General features: G+C 45.7%; 1 protein-coding gene across 1 annotated transcript in view; it reads left to right on the top strand.

Annotated features, from left to right (window-relative positions):
- The window catches only part of nck1b (NCK adaptor protein 1b), a 39045-nt gene that overhangs the window by 8380 nt on the left and 12683 nt on the right, over positions 1-17982 (top strand). The window contains exons 2-3 of the mRNA XM_010898143.4: positions 12827-12878; positions 13324-13564. Coding sequence (XP_010896445.1) covers positions 13339-13564 — 226 coding nt within the window. The 5' untranslated portion in view covers positions 12827-12878; positions 13324-13338. The remainder of the gene's footprint in view (positions 1-12826; positions 12879-13323; positions 13565-17982) is intronic.

The following is a 17982-nucleotide window of genomic DNA, read 5'->3' as shown; positions in this document are numbered from 1 at the left end:
ACCTTAATACATCACTCCTTCGTTAGCCTCGTTTGCGCATCTTAAATGCCATTTTGAAATTGACATTTGTAACCGAACAGCTATTATCATTTCTGCCTTCCTCTATTTTCCTTATTGCACATTTAGTATTGGTCACCTACAAATTACAATGGTAATATACTTAATACCTGCCCTCCTCTATTTGCACTCCTGCTTAGATGCTAACTGCTAATGACTAATCAAAGATCGATTAATTATAGATAAGAATTTGATCTAAGACAATTTGAGTTTAGTGTTGTTTGAGATTGCAATGTAACTAGTTGGGTGCTGTCACCGGGAGCATAGACACCTACTGATATAAAAGAAACTCGGATATTCTGCTACCAATGGATGGAAATCCACTGTATTGGTGGGAGGTCGGCAAAATGAAGGAGGATTCCCCCGGCAATACATGTGCATTCCTGCCACCCCAGGGCCACCCCACCCCTGCCACCCCAGGGCCACCCCACCCTTGCCACCCCAGGGCCACCCCACCCCAGGGCCACCCCATGGCCACCCCACCCCTGGCCACCTCAGGGCCATCCAATCTGGTGTTTTCAACTGCTGCACTAATTGTACTCCCCAACTGGGCTCCCGACTCACCCCTGAGCTTTTTTGAAAATAAGAATCAATAGACATGATTGGAAATCAGATCAGCTTCCCATTGTTTAGTAATCAGAGTCCAAAGACACTTCATAAAAAAAAAAATTAAAATTTAATGACTGAAAAGTTTTTTTGTTTTTGCGGATCGTTTGTTTCTATTTGTTATGGTTGTATTAACTATTCATGGTATGTCCACAGTGCCCCTTGTGGGCCTCATTTAAACGTAGTAGGCATACCCATCCTAAAATGATGAGTCTGATAGATATTTTTGTTCTTTTTAAATACAGGCCTAGGTTTAAACTTGTTTTTTATCATATTTTTCATTGATCCTTTGTTTTAAATTATATTAATATTTTAATCCATCAAGCAGGTATAAGTGCTTTGCACAGAATTGCGAAGATTGAAAAGCCTGAAAATAGGCAACCCTAGTTAGAGGGAGATGACTCTGCAAGAACCCGGATGGAGAATTACATACTGATGATACAACATGGATGTGTGTTCTATGGAAGACGCAGGGAGATGGATTATAAATTAACAGAATTACATACTGCCGAGCAGCCGAGTGTGAAGCGGTGGGGATGAGAATCAGTACCTCCAAATCCGAGGCCATGGTCCTCAGTCGGAAAAGGGTGGCTTGCCCACTTCAGGTTGGTGTAGAGTGCCTGCCTCAAGTGGAGGAGTTTAAGTATCTAGGGGTCTTGTTCACGAGTGAGGGAAGGATGGAACGGGAGATTGACAGACGGATCGGTGCAGCTTCTGCAGTAATGCAGTCGATGTATCGGTCTGTCGTGGTGAAGAAAGAGCTGAGCCGCAAGGCGAAGCTCTCGATTTACCAGTCAATCTACGTTCCTACTCTCACCTATGGTCATGAGCTTTGGGTACAGGCGGCCGAAATGAGATCCCGGATACAGGCGGCCGAAATGAGCTTTCTCCACAGGGTGGCCGGGCGATCCCTTAGAGATAGGGTGAGAAGCTCGGTCACCCGGGAGGAGCTCAGAGTAGAGCCGCTGCTCCTCCACATCGAGAGGGGTCAGCTGAGGTGGCTTGGGCATCTGTTTCGGATGCCTCCGGAACGCCTTCCTGGGAAGGCGTTCCGGTCCCGTCCCACCGGGAGGAGACCCCGGGGAAGACCTAGGACACACTGGAGGGACTATGTCTCCCGGCTGGCCTGGGAACGCCTCGGTGTCCCCCCGGAAGAGCTAGAGGAAGTGTCTGGGGAGAGGGAAGTCTGGGCATCCCTGCTTAGACTGCTGCCCCCGCGACCTGGCCCCGGATAAGCAGAAGATAATGGATGGATGGATGGATGATACAAAATGGATGTGTGGTCTATGGAAGACGCAGGGAGATGGATTTTAAAGGAACAGAAATGGAATGGTGACAGTGACAGTAGCAGGATGATGGCTAACAGGAGTAGCAGTTCAATAATAGGTTGTACATCGTCTGTAACTGGAACTAACAGCAGTGATGCTATTAGGCTAATATGCTGCAATTGTTGCAGAAACTGAGAGAGGGATGCTAAACCAAAGTAAGAATAGTCTAATAGAAATCATACACTGAGATATTAATAACTATAAAAATGTATTACGAGTGCCACGGTATGCCAAATCCAGAGTACGGTTTGGTATTGTGGTTTGAGGGTCACAGTTGGGTATGTTTTCGGTACAGGGTAGTATTGTCATCAGTTTCTGAAGATCGGCTTTTAGTTTATTTAGCAAAAAATGCAGCAAGAATCTAGGAGGAATATATAATGCTGATGCCCCCACGATCTAATATAAAATACAGTGGATATAAAAGGTCTACACGCCCCTGTGAAAATGCCCGGTTTTTGTGATGTAAAAGAACGAGACAAAGATAAATAATGTCAGAACTTTTTCACTTTTAAAGTTCCCTATAATGTGAACAATTCAATTGAAAAACAAACTGAAATCTTCGAGGGGGAAAAATGAAAAAGAAAAACCTTACAATAACCTGGTTGCATAAGTGTCCACACCCTCTTATAACTGGGGATGTGGCTGTGTTCAGAATTAACCAATCACATTGAAACTCATGTTAAATAGATGTCATTACACACCTGCCATCTTTTAAAGCGACTCTGATTAATCACAAATAAAGTTCAGCTGTAGGATTTTCATGACATTTTCTTTGTTGCATCTCTGATCAAAAGCCGTGGTCTGCAGAGAGCTTCCAAAGCATCAGAGGGATCTCATTGTTGAAAGATATCAGTCAGGAGAAGGGTACAAAATAATTTCCAAATCATTAGATATACCATGGAACACAGTGAAGACAGTCATCAGCAAGTGGAGAAAATATGGCACAACAGAGACATTACCAAGAATAGGGGGGTTGCGGTTGGTGGGTGTCCCTTTGGTTGATGCCTGGCAATGTGGTTGGATTGATTTCCTGCCTGTTGGGCCCTGCCTGGGGCCTCCCCCGCGTAGGGCCACAGTGTCACCGGACCCCCCCGTCTCAGTTTCCAAGGTGTTACGCTGCTATATTATTGTGCTGGGGGACATGAGGGATGTACTACTAACTTTTCTCAGTTTCCTCCAATTTTAAATTTTAGAAGGAGATGAGGTCCTGGTCCACACCTGCGGATTACCTGGTTTGGGGGGACCGTTGCTGTCCCTGTCCTTGTCCACCTGGTCATACTTCTGACCTAGTCTAAAATCAAATATACTCTGGATTTAGCCAAGAGAAATTTATTTATTATTCCAATTGGACTCTTAATATCTCACCCGGCACAGCCAGAAGAGGACTGGTCACCCCTCTGAGCCTGGGTCCTCTCTAGGTTTCTTCCTAAAATTCGACCTTCTTAGGGAGTTTTTCCTAGCCACTGAAATTCAACACTACTGTTGTTTGCTCCTTGGGGTTTAAGGCCGGGTGTCTCTGTAAAGCACTTTGTGACAACTGCTGTTGTAAAAAGCGCTTTTTTAAATAAATTTTGATTGATTTTTTGAAGAACTGGACATCCCTGCAAAATTGATGAAAATACGAGAAGAAAACTGGTCTACAGCAACATTAAAGGAACTGCACGAATTTCTGGCAAGTACTGGCTGTGTGCTACATGTGACAACAATCTCCCATATTATTTATATGAATGGGCTATGGGGTAGGATGGCAAGACAGGAGCATTTTCTTACAAAGAAAAACATCTAAGCCTGGCTGAAGTTTGCAAAAACAAAGATCAAGTCCCCCAAAAGCATATGGGAAAATGTGTGGCCATAAATCCAAAAGTTAGGTTTGGTGCAAAAACAACACCCAAAAGAACAACAGTGAAGCATGCTGGTGGCAGCATCATGCTTTGGGGCTGTTTTTTCTCCAGCTGGAACTGGGGCCTTAGGGAATTATGAACAGTTCCAAATATCAGGCACTTTTGGCACAAAACCTTCAGGCATCTGTTAGAAAGCTGAAGAGGAAGTTCACCTTTCAGCACGACAACAACCCAAAGCACACATCCAAATCCACAAAAGCATGGCTTCACCACATGAAGATTAACGTTTTGGAATGGCCCAACCAGAGCCCAGACCTGAATCCAATGGAACATCTGTGGGGTGATCTGAAGAGGACTGTGCACAGGAGATGTCCTCGCAATCTGACAGATTTGGAGCGCTTTTGCGAAGAAGAGTGGGCAAATATTGCCACGTCAAGATGTGCCATGCTAATAGACTCCTACCCAAAAAGACTGAGTGCTGTAATAAAATCAAAAGGTGCTTCAACAAAGTATTAGTTTAAGGGTGGGCAAACTTATGCAACCAGGTTAATGTGAATTTTTTATTTTTCCCCATCAAAGATTTCAGTTTGTTTTTCAATTGAATTGTTCACGTTATAGGTTCACGTTAAAGTGGAAAACGTTCTGACATTATTTATCTTTGTCTAATTTTTACATCACAAAAACCTGGCATTTTAACAGGGGTGTGTAGAGTTTTTATATCCACTGTACATAACAATTTGTAAACATGGCAGAAACATTATTTTTAAGTCACATTGTCTGGGTACTACCTGTTTGCTGAAATGGGTAGAAGAAAGTTAGTTACATGCCTACATACGCCTACACACACAGAATGCTCTTATCATTTTTCTTTGCCTGATTACACTGAAATACCTCTTCTTGAAAGCCAAATGAATGCCAAACTGCCGATTTAAATGAATCAGGAGGTTTCTGCAATGTTGGTTTGTCAACCCCCCCCCCACAATGTAGAAACAGCTGTTCTGCTCACAAAACAACAGTTGGAAAACTGCCAACAATTATGATTTTGATTACAACATCTGCAAAGGCTTTCAGAATAGCCTGAAATGTGCTTTTTAATGCAATCAAATTAATTGAAGAGGCATTCAACAAAGTGTAGCTAGCTATTGATGTAAAATAATAAACGGGTGAATTATAGAGTCCCCAGAACTATAAGGTTATGTAAATGTGTACTGGTACAACCATACAGTGTATTTAGTCTTTCAGTCACTGCTTAGGCTATTTTAAATAAATTAGCATTTTTGGTAAACAACTACTGATTTTGAGTGTAAATAACGTGGTCTCAGCGCTAGCTGCCATTTCTAGCCAGGCATGTAGCAATTCAGTGATGCTAACAGGTGAAGGGTGTGTACATGGGCTGCAGTGCAGGGCAAGATCTGGTTTTACACGTGTAGACTAAACTGTTCCATTATTACTTTACTCGCTGCCGGCGTGTTGCAGAGGAAGCGTATACTCAAACAAAAACCCATTGGCCCACGGTTGGTGTGTGTTTGCACACTTCCCTCCAGGAAGGAACCCTGCTAACAGCAGAACAGGTGTGTTCTGTGTAAGAAACTGTGTCTAACCCTTTCAAACATTTCCCATGTTGTTATTTACTTCAGCCTAGCTAACCTAGTATCTGTTCAGTACATCTGTATGACATGGCATCATGGGTAAACTGATGATAACCTCAGCCTAGCTATCCTAGCATACACCTGTATGACATGGCATCATGGGTAAACTGATAATATCCTCAGCCTAGCTAACCTAGCATACATCTGTATGATATGGGTTCCTGAATGTCTCCCTGTACTTCCAAAGAGGGTCTTGCATGTCCTGACACGTGGGCCAGAGTTTCCATCCCGAGTGTCTTGTTCAATACTGATGGTCTGACAGTCGCCCAGGGCCTGTTCCTGTCTGCCTGTGTGGCCTATTAAGTCCCTGGATCCATTTTCCTCTGGTTTCCTGTCTGTCCAGGTCATTCCATCTCTGCGGTACAGGAATGATCTGAGATGTTTTCTTAGCCATAGTGTATCAACTCTTGTTGCTTTCTCTCTGGGGTTTCAATCTGGGTATCTGTATAGGCACTTTGTGACAAAGGCTTTATAAAATAAATTTGACTTAAATACAGAAACATCATTACATATACATACATTATCTATCCATCAAATATATGTATAAAGCCCTTTTTACATCAGCAGTTGTCACTAAGACTTCTAGGGATGATGGGACCTCCATGGGTTGACTAGGGGAGAAATTAGACCTCTAGGGATGATGGGACCTCCATGGGTTGACTAAGGGAGAAATTAGACTTCTAGGGATGATGGGACCTCCATGGGTTGACCAGGGGAGAAATTAGACCTCTAGGGATGATGGGACCTCCATGGGTTGACTAGGGGAGAAATTAGACTTCTAGGGATGATGGGACCTCCATGGGTTGACTAGGGGAGAAATTAGACCTCTAGGGATGATGGGACCTCAATCACACCTGCAGTACATTTGAAAGTAATTTAAATTTGATAATAACTCCATTGCACTTTTGATACATTGCAACCCTCAGGGTGTGTGGTAGTTAAGTAAACGACTACATAAACGGTCTGGATTAATACATTATGGATGCGTCCGGCCTCAGGTTTCAACAGACATTCACCAGAGATGCTAAAGACATCACTGTAATATGCTAATTAGTTAGATTGGTTAGCTAGCTAACTCTAGCTCTTCTGACATCACTTGCTTAGTCTGATCATTTCATTTGGTAATAGTTTCTCAGAATATGAGGGGGTGTTATCTGAAATCTATCTGTGCAGAGCAGCAGCTGACAGTAGTTATGGAAGGAGCCAGATGCTTCATGATAACTCATGTTAGCTGACTTTGAATCAGTGTATTTTCAGTCGACCCTCAGGCTTTAATGCACTCGAGCGAGCAGAGGAGTCTTATTGTCTCTGGAAAATTTAATTGGAAGAGAGTACAAATAACCATGGTTAAGTCATGAGGGGATAGAATAGATAGGAGGTCAGAGGTCAGGGTCGATGATCGGGGTTAGTTGGTGGATTTCTCTATTCTCTGTGGGTCTGATCCAGATGTTGGGTCTATTTCAGGCTTTCCCAAACTCAGTAAACTGTGATCCCAGGAGCTGCTGGTGGGCTAACTAACTGCTTTCACATACTCATGTTAGCCCTTCTCACATTTTGTCACTGAGCACCTAATGTGTGTGTTATACCCTACTAGGGCCATAGTGGTGGGGGTGGGGTATTTATTGCCAAAACTAAATGGTAAGGAGAAGCTGTGAGCGAACTAAAATACATTAACAACTATATGAATAGGCAACATGCACTCCACACTAGATCATTTCTGAAGTTAAGATAATGTGATCCTGACTGTAGTGGTGTTGATATAATTCTGATGGTAGATATGATAATGTGACCCAGATTAGAGAAGATAGTGTGATCCTGACCATAGAGGCAATAATGTGATTCAGATTAGAAAAGATAATGTGATCCTGACTGTAGAGATGCTGATATAATCCTGACTGTAGATACGATAATGTGATTCAGATTAGAGAAGATAATGTGATCCTGACGGTCTGAACTCAATGGCTGTCGGGCTCCATGCCAGATCAAAGGGTGTTGCGTCATTCTTTCCTCACCCCCGTTCTCTCCTGTGTCCCCACTTCCTGTCTCACAGCTGGCCCAGGCTCCCAATCTCCCATGACCTCTTGTTAGTCCGCTGCTGTTTTGTTGTGAGAGGATTTTGGCCTGTTGATGAGAGGCAGAGTGGGACTCTGTAAGTGCTGAACAGTGCCACCATCTATGGCCTAAAATTGTTGCTGTGTGACCTAGTCTTAATTTCGGAGCAGCGGGACTCCTAGCAACATTTTGATTATTTCACCCCCGTCCCAGATCGCGACCCCGTAACCCCCGGACCCAGATCGCGACCCCGTACCCCCGGTCCCAGATCGCGACCCCGTACCCCCGGTCCCAGATCGCGACCCCGTACCCCCGGTCCCAGATCGCGACCCCGTACCCCCGGTCCCAGATCGCGACCCCGTACCCCCGGTCCCAGATCGCGACCCCGTACCCCCCGTCCCAGATCGCGACCCCGTACCCCCCGTCCCTGATCACGACCCAATACTTTCCATCCTCCTCGTACGCCACATCCCAGGTTTTGACTCGTGCGTGCGTGTGTTGGACAAAAAGAACTACAGCAGAGTTTGCGGAGGGGGAGGTGGGCAGCACATTCCAACAGCTTAGAAACCTGTGATTTCACCAGGCGGTCTGAGGGATTAGTTACCATAATCGCCCACCCTCCCTCAGTCGCTCTCCGCCTCAGTCGCTCTCCGCCTCAGTCGTTCTCCGCCTCAATCGCTCTCCGCCTCAGTCGCTCCCCGCCTCAGTCGCTCTCTGCGTTTTACATAGAGGGCACATAACAATTATATACAAAGAAATCTATATATTATGCTAATAAAAAAGCAGTGCAAATCTCAGTTTTAATGTATATCATCATACATTCAATTTTATTTAAATTAAGAAAGTGTGTAAATCACTGAGTGCTGTTTTTTTTATGTTATCCCTTTTTAACACTAGAACCACCAATTGGCATTTGAGTTTGTAATTAAAATAAAACTGGCTTTTCCTCCTCCTTCCATGGCTTTTCCTCCTCCTTCCGTGGCTTTTCCTCCTCCTTCCGTGGCTTTTCCTCCTCCTTCCGTGGCTTTTCCTCCTCCTTCCGTGGCTTTTCCTCCTCCTTCCGTGGCTTTTCCTCCTCCTTCCGTGGCTTTTCCTCCTCCCTTCCGTGGCTTTTCCTCCTCCCTTCCGTGGCTTTTCCTCCTCCTTTCCGTGGCTTTTCCTCCTCCTTTCCGTGGCTTTTCCTCCTCCTTTCCGTGGCTTTTCCTCCTCCTTTCCGTGGCTTTTCCTCCTCCTTTCCGTGGCTTTACCTCCTCCTTCCGTGGCTTTACCTCCTCCTTCCGTGGCTTTTCCTCCTCCTTCCGTGGCTTTTCCTCCTCCTTCCGTGGCTTTTCCTCCTCCTTCCGTGGCATATGGAAATCTTGGTTGAATTTGGATGAACTTACAAATGAAACACAAACAATTTCCTTGACCATTCAACAAATTAATTAGGCTATTATTGAAACATAATACAAACGATATAGGCTTATCGACAATTTGACATCAACTCAATAGCCCCAGTAGAGAGTCCTGGAAACATGCCCTGGTTTTGTAGCCTATTCATTTAAAGAAATGGACCTCATGTTTTTCGATAACTTGTCATTACATGTCACCTATAGACAAACCTTTATATGTCAATAATCTAGGAAACCAGAGGCTGTGCCTTGGTGCGTTGACGCCGTTCACATAGCCCTTTCATTTGGAGAAATGGAGAAATGGACTCCTCAGTTTGTCGATAACTTCATGTCACCCATATAGACAACTCATGCCCCCTATAGATGGGCTGTGTAATTTACATTTTGTACATTTGTAGGGACTAATAAACAAATGAAAATACTATAGCCTGTGTTCTTAGAAATAATTGTTCTTTGTATTATTTTCTTAAACTTTTTTGTATGAAAAGACCTTCAATACGAACACATTCTTGTATTCTTCAAATTCATTAACCATTTTAAACAGATTCTGTAAAAGAATATTTTTGTTTCACACAAACAAGCAGCTCTGTCTCACAGATGCGTAACACTGTACCGCACGGGTGCTACTGTGGTTAATTCATTAATTGCACAGACTTATTTAGTCGTAGCATGTGTGACATATCACAATGCACAGTCCTGGTGTCTGCATCCCTCCCTCTGAGCTAGTGTTATTGCCTGTACTAGTACTATCAGACAGCCCCAAGACTATCTGTGGAGTCAGAGGATGTGGTGAACTCCTATCACTTGTTCAATCTTTTTATTGACTTCAGTGTGTAACCTGTTGCATCGTGCATCAGAGGGAAGCTGTGCAGAGTCCTTGTGTCTGTAGAGACGAATCATGTGCAGCGTTGTTGCGGTGTAGTAGTTCCAACGCAGTGAGATTTTAAGATATGTTGCCCCCCAATCTGGTCGTGCCAGTAGCTCTGAACCCCACGTCCAGTCAGCTGATTCTGTTGGCCAAGACTCCTGAATACCAACTCTGGTAGCCAGGGACGTTCAGAAACGGCATGAAGGTGTTGATGTGGCTGAAACTGGTCAGCTGAAGCCTGGTCCGTGTAGCAGTCAAAGGAATTAAGTTGCTCATTTCTAACTGTCAAGTCTATCAGGTCTACTGGATCAAACCAACTTTTATTAGGTCCACTAGATCAAACCAACTTCTATCAGGTCTATTAGGTCCACTGGATCAAACCAACTTCTATCAGGTCTCTTAGGTCCACTGGATCAGTTAGCTTGTGTTGATTGAGCAAGCCACTGAGGTCTGGCCAGACTGATCACAATTTGGAAAGGTTTTGTTGTTTCTATTCTTCTCTCTCTCCCTCTATCTCTCTCTTGCTCTCTCTACCCTGTGTCTCTGTCATGCATTTTCTTTTAACACAATCCTGACCCTGATCATAACCTATGAACTCTAACCTGTATCTTTCCTGTACTGAATGAGAGCCCATTTATCTGATACATATTGAATCATACTTAACCGTACTATTTTACAGTATCTGTCAGTTCTTAAGTGTTTGTTCTAAATACCAGGATGTTGAGGCCTACGAATTACAGCTAGTACAGCTTCTTAACTGCCCAGTAGCTAAGAGCATGTTCCACTGTGAAGGAACCTCGGTCATGACCTGGTTTCTGCTGACCGGAGGAGGCCACTCCGCTCTGGGATGAACAGAACCACACCTCTACATGGGTCTGGGACATTGGCTTCATCCATTCCAGCCTGGCGCAGACCTCAGGGTGTCTGGGCCTGGAGGTGACATGGTGTGATCCCTGCTGAATGTGTCTGGGATGACAGATCCACAGAGGTCACAGGAAGAGATGGGTCTTGACCCCCATTTTGCCACCCTTAATCTAGTTTTTGTGGGCTTGTTCCAGCTGTTAGGTTACATCTCCAAATGACCCCCTATTTACTTATGCACTCCCTTTGATGAGGGTCCACATGGCTGCTGGTGAGTGTAGTGGGATACATACTCAATGTGACACCCTTGTACTGTAGTGTGCCAGGCCTTGTGGAGGAGCTTGAGTCCTGAAGACGCTTGGTTACCAGGCCAACCTGATGAAGTGTTCCTCTGTGGGGCAGTTGGATGCTCATAAATCACTGTCTGGGATGGGGCCGACAACATGCTGTCACTGGACAATGAGGACGGAGGAGGAGAGAAGGATGGACATCAAGGCTAGATAGAATAACAAAAGAATACACTCCTGTCTGGAATAGGAGGGGAGGACGGTATGAGGACTGGTGCTTATTGCTTTTCTTGTAGAAGGCTTTCAGCGCTGTCTGTCTTAAGGCCGGAATTCTAATCAGCCACATGTTGATCCTGTATAGAGGAGGAGATTCCAGTCCCCCCTACTGTACGGGGGAGGAGAGACCAGTCCCCCCTACTGTACGGGGGAGGAGAGACCAGTCCCCCCTACTGTATGGGAGAGGAGATTCCAGTCCCCCCTACTGAATGGGAGAGGAGAGACCAGTCCCCCCTACTGTACGGGGGAGGAGAGACCAGTCCCCCCTACTGAATGGGGGAGGAGAGACCAGTCCCCCCTACTGAATGGGGGAGGAGAGACCAGTCCCCCCTACTGTATGGGGGAGGAGAGACCAGTCCCCCCTACTGTATGGGGGAGGAGATTCCAGTCCCCCCTACTGTACGGGGGAGGAGAGACCAGTCCCCCCTACTGAATGGGGGAGGAGAGACCAGTCCCCCCTACTGTATGGGGGAGGAGATTCCAGTCCCCCCTACTGTATGGGGGAGGAGATTCCAGTCCCCCCTACTGAATGGGGGAGGAGATTCCAGTCCCCCCTACTGAATGGGGGAGGAGATTCCAGTCCCCCCTACTGTATGGGGGAGGAGAGACCAGTCCCCCCTACTGTACGGGGGAGGAGAGACCAGTCCCCCCTACTGTACGGGGGAGGAGAGACCAGTCCCCCCTACTGTACGGGGGAGGAGAGACCAGTCCCCCCTACTGTACGGGGGAGGAGAGACCAGTCCCCCCTACTGTACGGGGGAGGAGAGACCAGTCCCCCCTACTGTACGGGGGAGGAGAGACCAGTCCCCCCTACTGTACGGGGGAGGAGAGACCAGTCCCCCCTACTGTACGGGGGAGGAGAGACCAGTCCCCCCTACTGTACGGGGGAGGAGAGACCAGTCCCCCCTACTGTACGGGGGAGGAGAGACCAGTCCCCCCTACTGTACGGGGGAGGAGAGACCAGTCCCCCCTACTGTACGGGGGAGGAGAGACCAGTCCCCCCTACTGTATCAGACAGATATAAAACTATATATTGTAGACTGATATATGTTTACTTTACTAAATCACACGCTCTGAGATGTGACTATTGCGGATGCGTACATCTCAATGTCGATGCTGAAACTATATTGTGCAGCCCTAACACACACACGTACACATTAGACACACACACGTGTACACACCACAGCATACACACTCACGTGCACACACCTCACAGCATACACACATTAGACACACACACACACACACACTCACGTGCACACACCTCACAGCATACACACATTAGACACACACACATACGTGTGCACACCTCACAGCCTACACACATTAGACACACACACACGTGCGCACACCTCACAGCATACACCCATTAGACACACATCACAGCTACTCCATTTCCTGTTTCCTGAGAATGATACATTTTACAATATGACATTAAACTGAATATCTTTAAGGCTTAGGACCAATTCATTATTTCATGGTTTTGTTTAGTTGTTTTCTAACTGGAGATGGTCATTCCATGCTTGTTTATAGCCTAACACACCAGGCAACTCTAATGCAAGCAGGAACATTATGAAATAAAAATGTTTCTGTTTTCTTTTTTCCTCCAGTTCACCAGAGGGTTATTACAACTTTGAAGTTGACAGCTTTGATGCAGTGCAGGTAAAGGGGCTCATTTTACCACAGTGGCATTGGAACTGAAACAGGTGGTTCTGTTTGCTTCTCTTAAATGATATTGAAACACAGTAGGATGTCAAGACAACTAACCCTGTAGTTCCATAGTGTCTGTCGCTCTGGGCTCATTAATTGTTATCCTGTATCCATTAACTGTGTGTTACTCATAGTTTAGCCCATTGGCCACCATGTTAAAGCTTGTCATGTTCAGGGTTTGTTCTGAGAGGAGTTTTGTGACTCAGATGTGACTCATTCAATAGTTGCTATAATTGCATGTTAATGGAGCTTCTTTTTTGGTAGTTCTGTAATATTGTTGTTCTCAATTTTCTCAATCAATAGTTACTGTAATAATTTTTGTGTGTAAAGTGCTAATTCATTTGTTACTATAATATCATAGTTCTGAAGCATCTGCCTTCTGACCTCCTTCCCCAAGATCCCGAGGTCCAAGATGACGGAAGAGGTGATTGTCATCGCCAAGTTTGACTACTTGGCCCAGCAGGACCAGGAGCTGGACATCAAGAAGAACGAGCGCCTTTGGTTGCTGGACGACTCCAAGTCCTGGTGGAGGGTCCGGAATGCCACCAACAAGACTGGCTTTGTGCCCTCCAACTACGTGGAGAGAAAGAACAGTGCCAGGAAAGCATCCATTGTCAAGAACCTCAAAGACACACTGGGTAAGGAGAGAACTCCTAGCAGGCCCATTCATGTTCATAGAACCTGAAATACACAAGCTTAACAACTCTCAGCCAACTATGTAGGAAACAAACTGCACAGCATTTCTCATTCTTTAGTTACTTTTAGACAGAACCCGGTAGCCTCTTGTGGCTGTTTGAGCATGTCTGTCAGTGCTCTGCCAACATCATTAATGGGTGAAGTCTCATTTTCAAATTGAAATTGCTTATGATTTCTATTATTATTTATTTATTATTATGGGTGCATACATTTTATATTCTATATACTTACGTACTGGAACCCTGTGGAATCAAACCCACAACCTGCTCTACCATCTGAGCTCCATCAACCCTAGCGTTGTCCTGCTTTACCATCTGAGCTCCATCAACCCTAGCGTTGTCCTGCTCTACCATCTGAGCTCCATCAACCCTAGCGTTGTCCTGCTCTACCATCTGAGCTCCATCAACCCTAGCGTTGTCCTGCTCTACCATCTGAGCTCCATCAACCCTAGCGTTGTCCTGCTCTACCATCTGAGCTCCATCAACCCTAGCGTTGTCCTGCTCTACCATCTGAGCTCCATCAACCCTAGCGTTGTCCTGCTCTACCATCTGAGCTCCATCAACCCTAGCGTTGTCCTGCTCTACCATCTGAGCTCCATCAACCCTAGCGTTGTCCTGCTCTACCATCTGAGCTCCATCAACCCTAGCGTTGTCCTGCTCTACCATCTGAGCTCCATCAACCCTAGCGTTGTCCTGCTCTACCATCTGAGCTCCATCAACCCTAGCGTTGTCCTGCTCTACCATCTGAGCTCCATCAACCCTAGCGTTGTCCTGCTCTACCATCTGAGCTCCATCAACCCTAGCGTTGTCCTGCTCTACCATCTGAGCTCCATCAACCCTAGCGTTGTCCTGCTCTACCATCTGAGCTCCATCAACCCTAGCGTTGTCCTGCTCTACCATCTGAGCTCCATCAACCCTAGCGTTGTCCTGCTCTACCATCTGAGCTCCATCAACCCTAGCGTTGTCCTGCTCTACCATCTGAGCTCCACTAGACCCAGTGTAGCCTACGTTATCTGTACATTCAGGCTAACTAACAGAGATCATCAACGAATGTTTTGAGGGCATGGATTTGAGCAATGCAAAGCACTTCCCCTTGTGGATTGGAAGAACCGCTTGTGGGTTACTGTGTTACTGTCAGTCGACGTCTGCTCCCATGCATGCTGGCTCTGCCTGAACTAAATCCAAGACTCAGTCATGCACAGTTGGATTTGGTTTGTTTTGTTGAAAATGGCCTATTATGTTAATTCACCTCTAGAGAAAAAACATCTAAATTACAAATTAATTTTCACTTATATCCAATTCCTTTTTGAGATCATTTTTATTTCCTGTTTCAGTTTTTGCTTGATGGCAAGAAGCAGAAATGTTTTATTGTTGTCACTTTAGTAAAAGTATTACATATTTATCCCTTCACATAATCCTGTTTTTCAGAACCCCAGACATACCAGATAAGAACTTGTTCTCTTTTCAAAACCTCACATTAAGCATTAAAAACTCAAACATTTGGTTTAGGATCTTTTCAGTTTCAGGAGCATCTCTCTGTGAACACTTGCTGAGAGTCTCCGTAGAGCTCTGTGGTGATATTGCACTGCATTTCTGCTTCCTGCCCTGTATCTGGGCCAGCTGTTTGATGTCTCCCTTTCGCTTCTGACTCATTGTTGCTATGACAGCCACCACTGGAGAGGGTGGTCCTCTCTTCTGAATCTTGTCAGTAGGGCTGTCAGGGCTCTCACTTGAATCTTGTCAGTAGGGCTGTCAGGGCTCTCACTTGAATCTTGTCAGTAGGGCTGTCAGGGCTCTCACTTGAATCTTGTCAGTAGGGCTGTCAGGGCTACAGATAACTGTTGCTGTTGTGAATGCTGTTTTAGTATCCAGCTGAGGGAGGCAGACGGTCACCGGTAAGGGCTTTAATGTCTGTTTGATATCGTCCGTACTAGTCAGAATGGTTTAGGATAACGCTGAGATGCTGACAGGAATGGTGATAATGCTTGTGTGTCTCTCAGACCCTTTTACTAAATCCCAGCAGTGATCCAGACAGACTGTCTAGTGTCCTTGTCTAGTTTTGGTTCTGCTGATGTCCCTGGCAGAAGGCTTATATTTCCAGCTGGTCCAGGCCCTGTTTTAGGCTTTATGGGACTGATTTGGTCCTAAACTTGAGCCAAACATACTATTTACGTAATGTAGGTTAATGAAGGACAGCCTTGTTAAATGGGGCGGACAATGCAGCCCATGAAACGGCTGACATTGGGTGATCTAAGATTACGCCGGTGCAGTTTTCTGGTGCATTGTCTCTGTAGCGTAGCAACTTTTAATGCATCAGGTCCGGGCTGTGTCAAGGTTTTTATACGCTGTGGTATTAAATATTGTGTGTGCCGTGCTGTGTGTTTTGGACTGCGTACTGTCATGGGAATCTTAATTGTTTCTCTTTCTCCCCTTGGCCCTCGGAACAGAGGACGTGGGCCTTCCTGTCTTTCCTGTACTTGAGGAAGGCGCTGCCACTCTCACCACCTTTAAAGGTTACCACTGCCTTAGGCTTCTTAGTGTGGGTTCAGCCATGTTATGCCTAACGCCCCTGCTTGCTCTGCTACATAGTAGCTTGTGTCCCCGTGGTCAATATGCAGGGTCAGGCATTGTGGCTGTTTTAAATCATAGCCTGGCCCTTTCCATATTGTTTTCATCACTTCTCCTGGTGGTTTGGTAGCCTGGTCCCAGATTTGTGCATTTAGCAATTCCTCTGCTGTCATTGTCCAAACAAACAAATGCAGGATAATTAAATAAGGAACTCCTCCGGCAGAACTCTGAGGGAAAACTAGCTCTGTCTCAGGGTAGGGGCTTAATGTGTCCAGGAGATCGAGGGAAAAGAGCCCTCAGGCTAGGGGCTTAACAATGGTGAGAAGGCATAAAGATTGATTGAAATATGTTCAAGGTTAATGTTTCCAGGGCATACAACACTAGCCCTCAGTCTCAGAGGGTTAATGTGTCCAGGACACTGACAGGATACAAGCACTTTCTGCCCTGCCCACAGAGATTGTTAGGTCACAGTTGAACCCAGGAAACCCTACACGGACTTGTGCACACACACGAGTTGATTGCCCTTAAAAAGATCTGTTTCTACTACTACTTTAACCCTAAAACCATAAATCCTAAGTCCTAACCTTAATAAACTAACACTAATGCCTAAACTTTACCTAGCCGTGATGCTAACTCTTAAAACGAACTGCTAATGTCAATTTTAAACTTAACCCCAGTTTTAACTTTTGCCCTAAACATAAGACACAAGCCAGAAAATCTTTTCTACAAAATGAGAAAAAGAAATGACCGGCAAGGGTGTTGGTCAGAGCTCATTGTCAGTCTGACCTCGGTTTGAATGCCAGTATAGTTTGGGATCTTGAAAGTGATCATTTGGCCTAAATTCCTGTTTTCTCTGAAGTAGAACTAAATAAGTGGTCAAGAAGATTTAGGATGAATGTAGCCCAGAAGTTTAGAATTTGTTGAAAGAAAACAATTGGCTCATACTGCAATCCGTCTCATTTTTCATTCAGTGTAAATTATCCTCGGAAAGATTTTACATTTTTTTGAATCTGAACACTGTGAGGTCACAGTCTGAGGAGAAGGCTGAACACTGTGAGGTCACAGTCTGAGGAGAAGGCTGAACACTGTGAGGTCACAGTCTGAGGAGAAGGCTGAACACTGTGAGGTCACAGTCTGAGGAGAAGGCTGAACACTGTGAGGTCACAGTCTGAGGAGAAGGCTGAACACTGTGAGGTCACAGTCTGAGGAGAAGGCTGAACACTGTGAGGTCACAGTCTGAGGAGAAGGCTGAACACTGAGGTCACAGTCTGAGGAGAAGGCTGAACACTGTGAGGTCACAGTCTGAGGAGAAGGCTGAACACTGTGAGGTCACAGTCTGAGGAGAAGGCTGAACACTGTGAGGTCACAGTCTGAGGAGAAGGCTGAACACTGTGAGGTCACAGTCTGAGGAGAAGGCTGAACACTGTGAGGTCACAGTCTGAGGAGAAGGCTGAACACTGTGAGGTCACAGTCTGAGGAGAAGGCTGAACACTGTGAGGTCACAGTCTGAGGAGAAGGCTGAACACTGTGAGGTCACAGTCTAAGGAGAAGGCTGAACACTGTGAGGTCACAGTCTAAGGAGAAGGCTGAACACTGTGAGGTCACAGTCTAAGGAGAAGGCTGAACACCGTGAGGTCACAGCCTGAGGAGAAGGATGAACACGTGAGGTCACAGCCTGAGGAGAAGGCTGAACACCGTGAGGTCACAGCCTGAGGAGAAGGCTGAACACCGTGAGGTCACAGCCTGAGGAGAAGGCTGAACACCGTGAGGTCACAGCCTGAGGAGAAGGCTGA

This window comes from Esox lucius, chromosome 21 (genome assembly GCF_011004845.1).
Source record: "Esox lucius isolate fEsoLuc1 chromosome 21, fEsoLuc1.pri, whole genome shotgun sequence".
Taxonomy (NCBI): domain Eukaryota; kingdom Metazoa; phylum Chordata; class Actinopteri; order Esociformes; family Esocidae; genus Esox; species Esox lucius.
The sequence above is the reverse complement of the archived record's forward strand: the minus strand, read 5'-3'. Positions and strand labels throughout refer to the sequence as shown.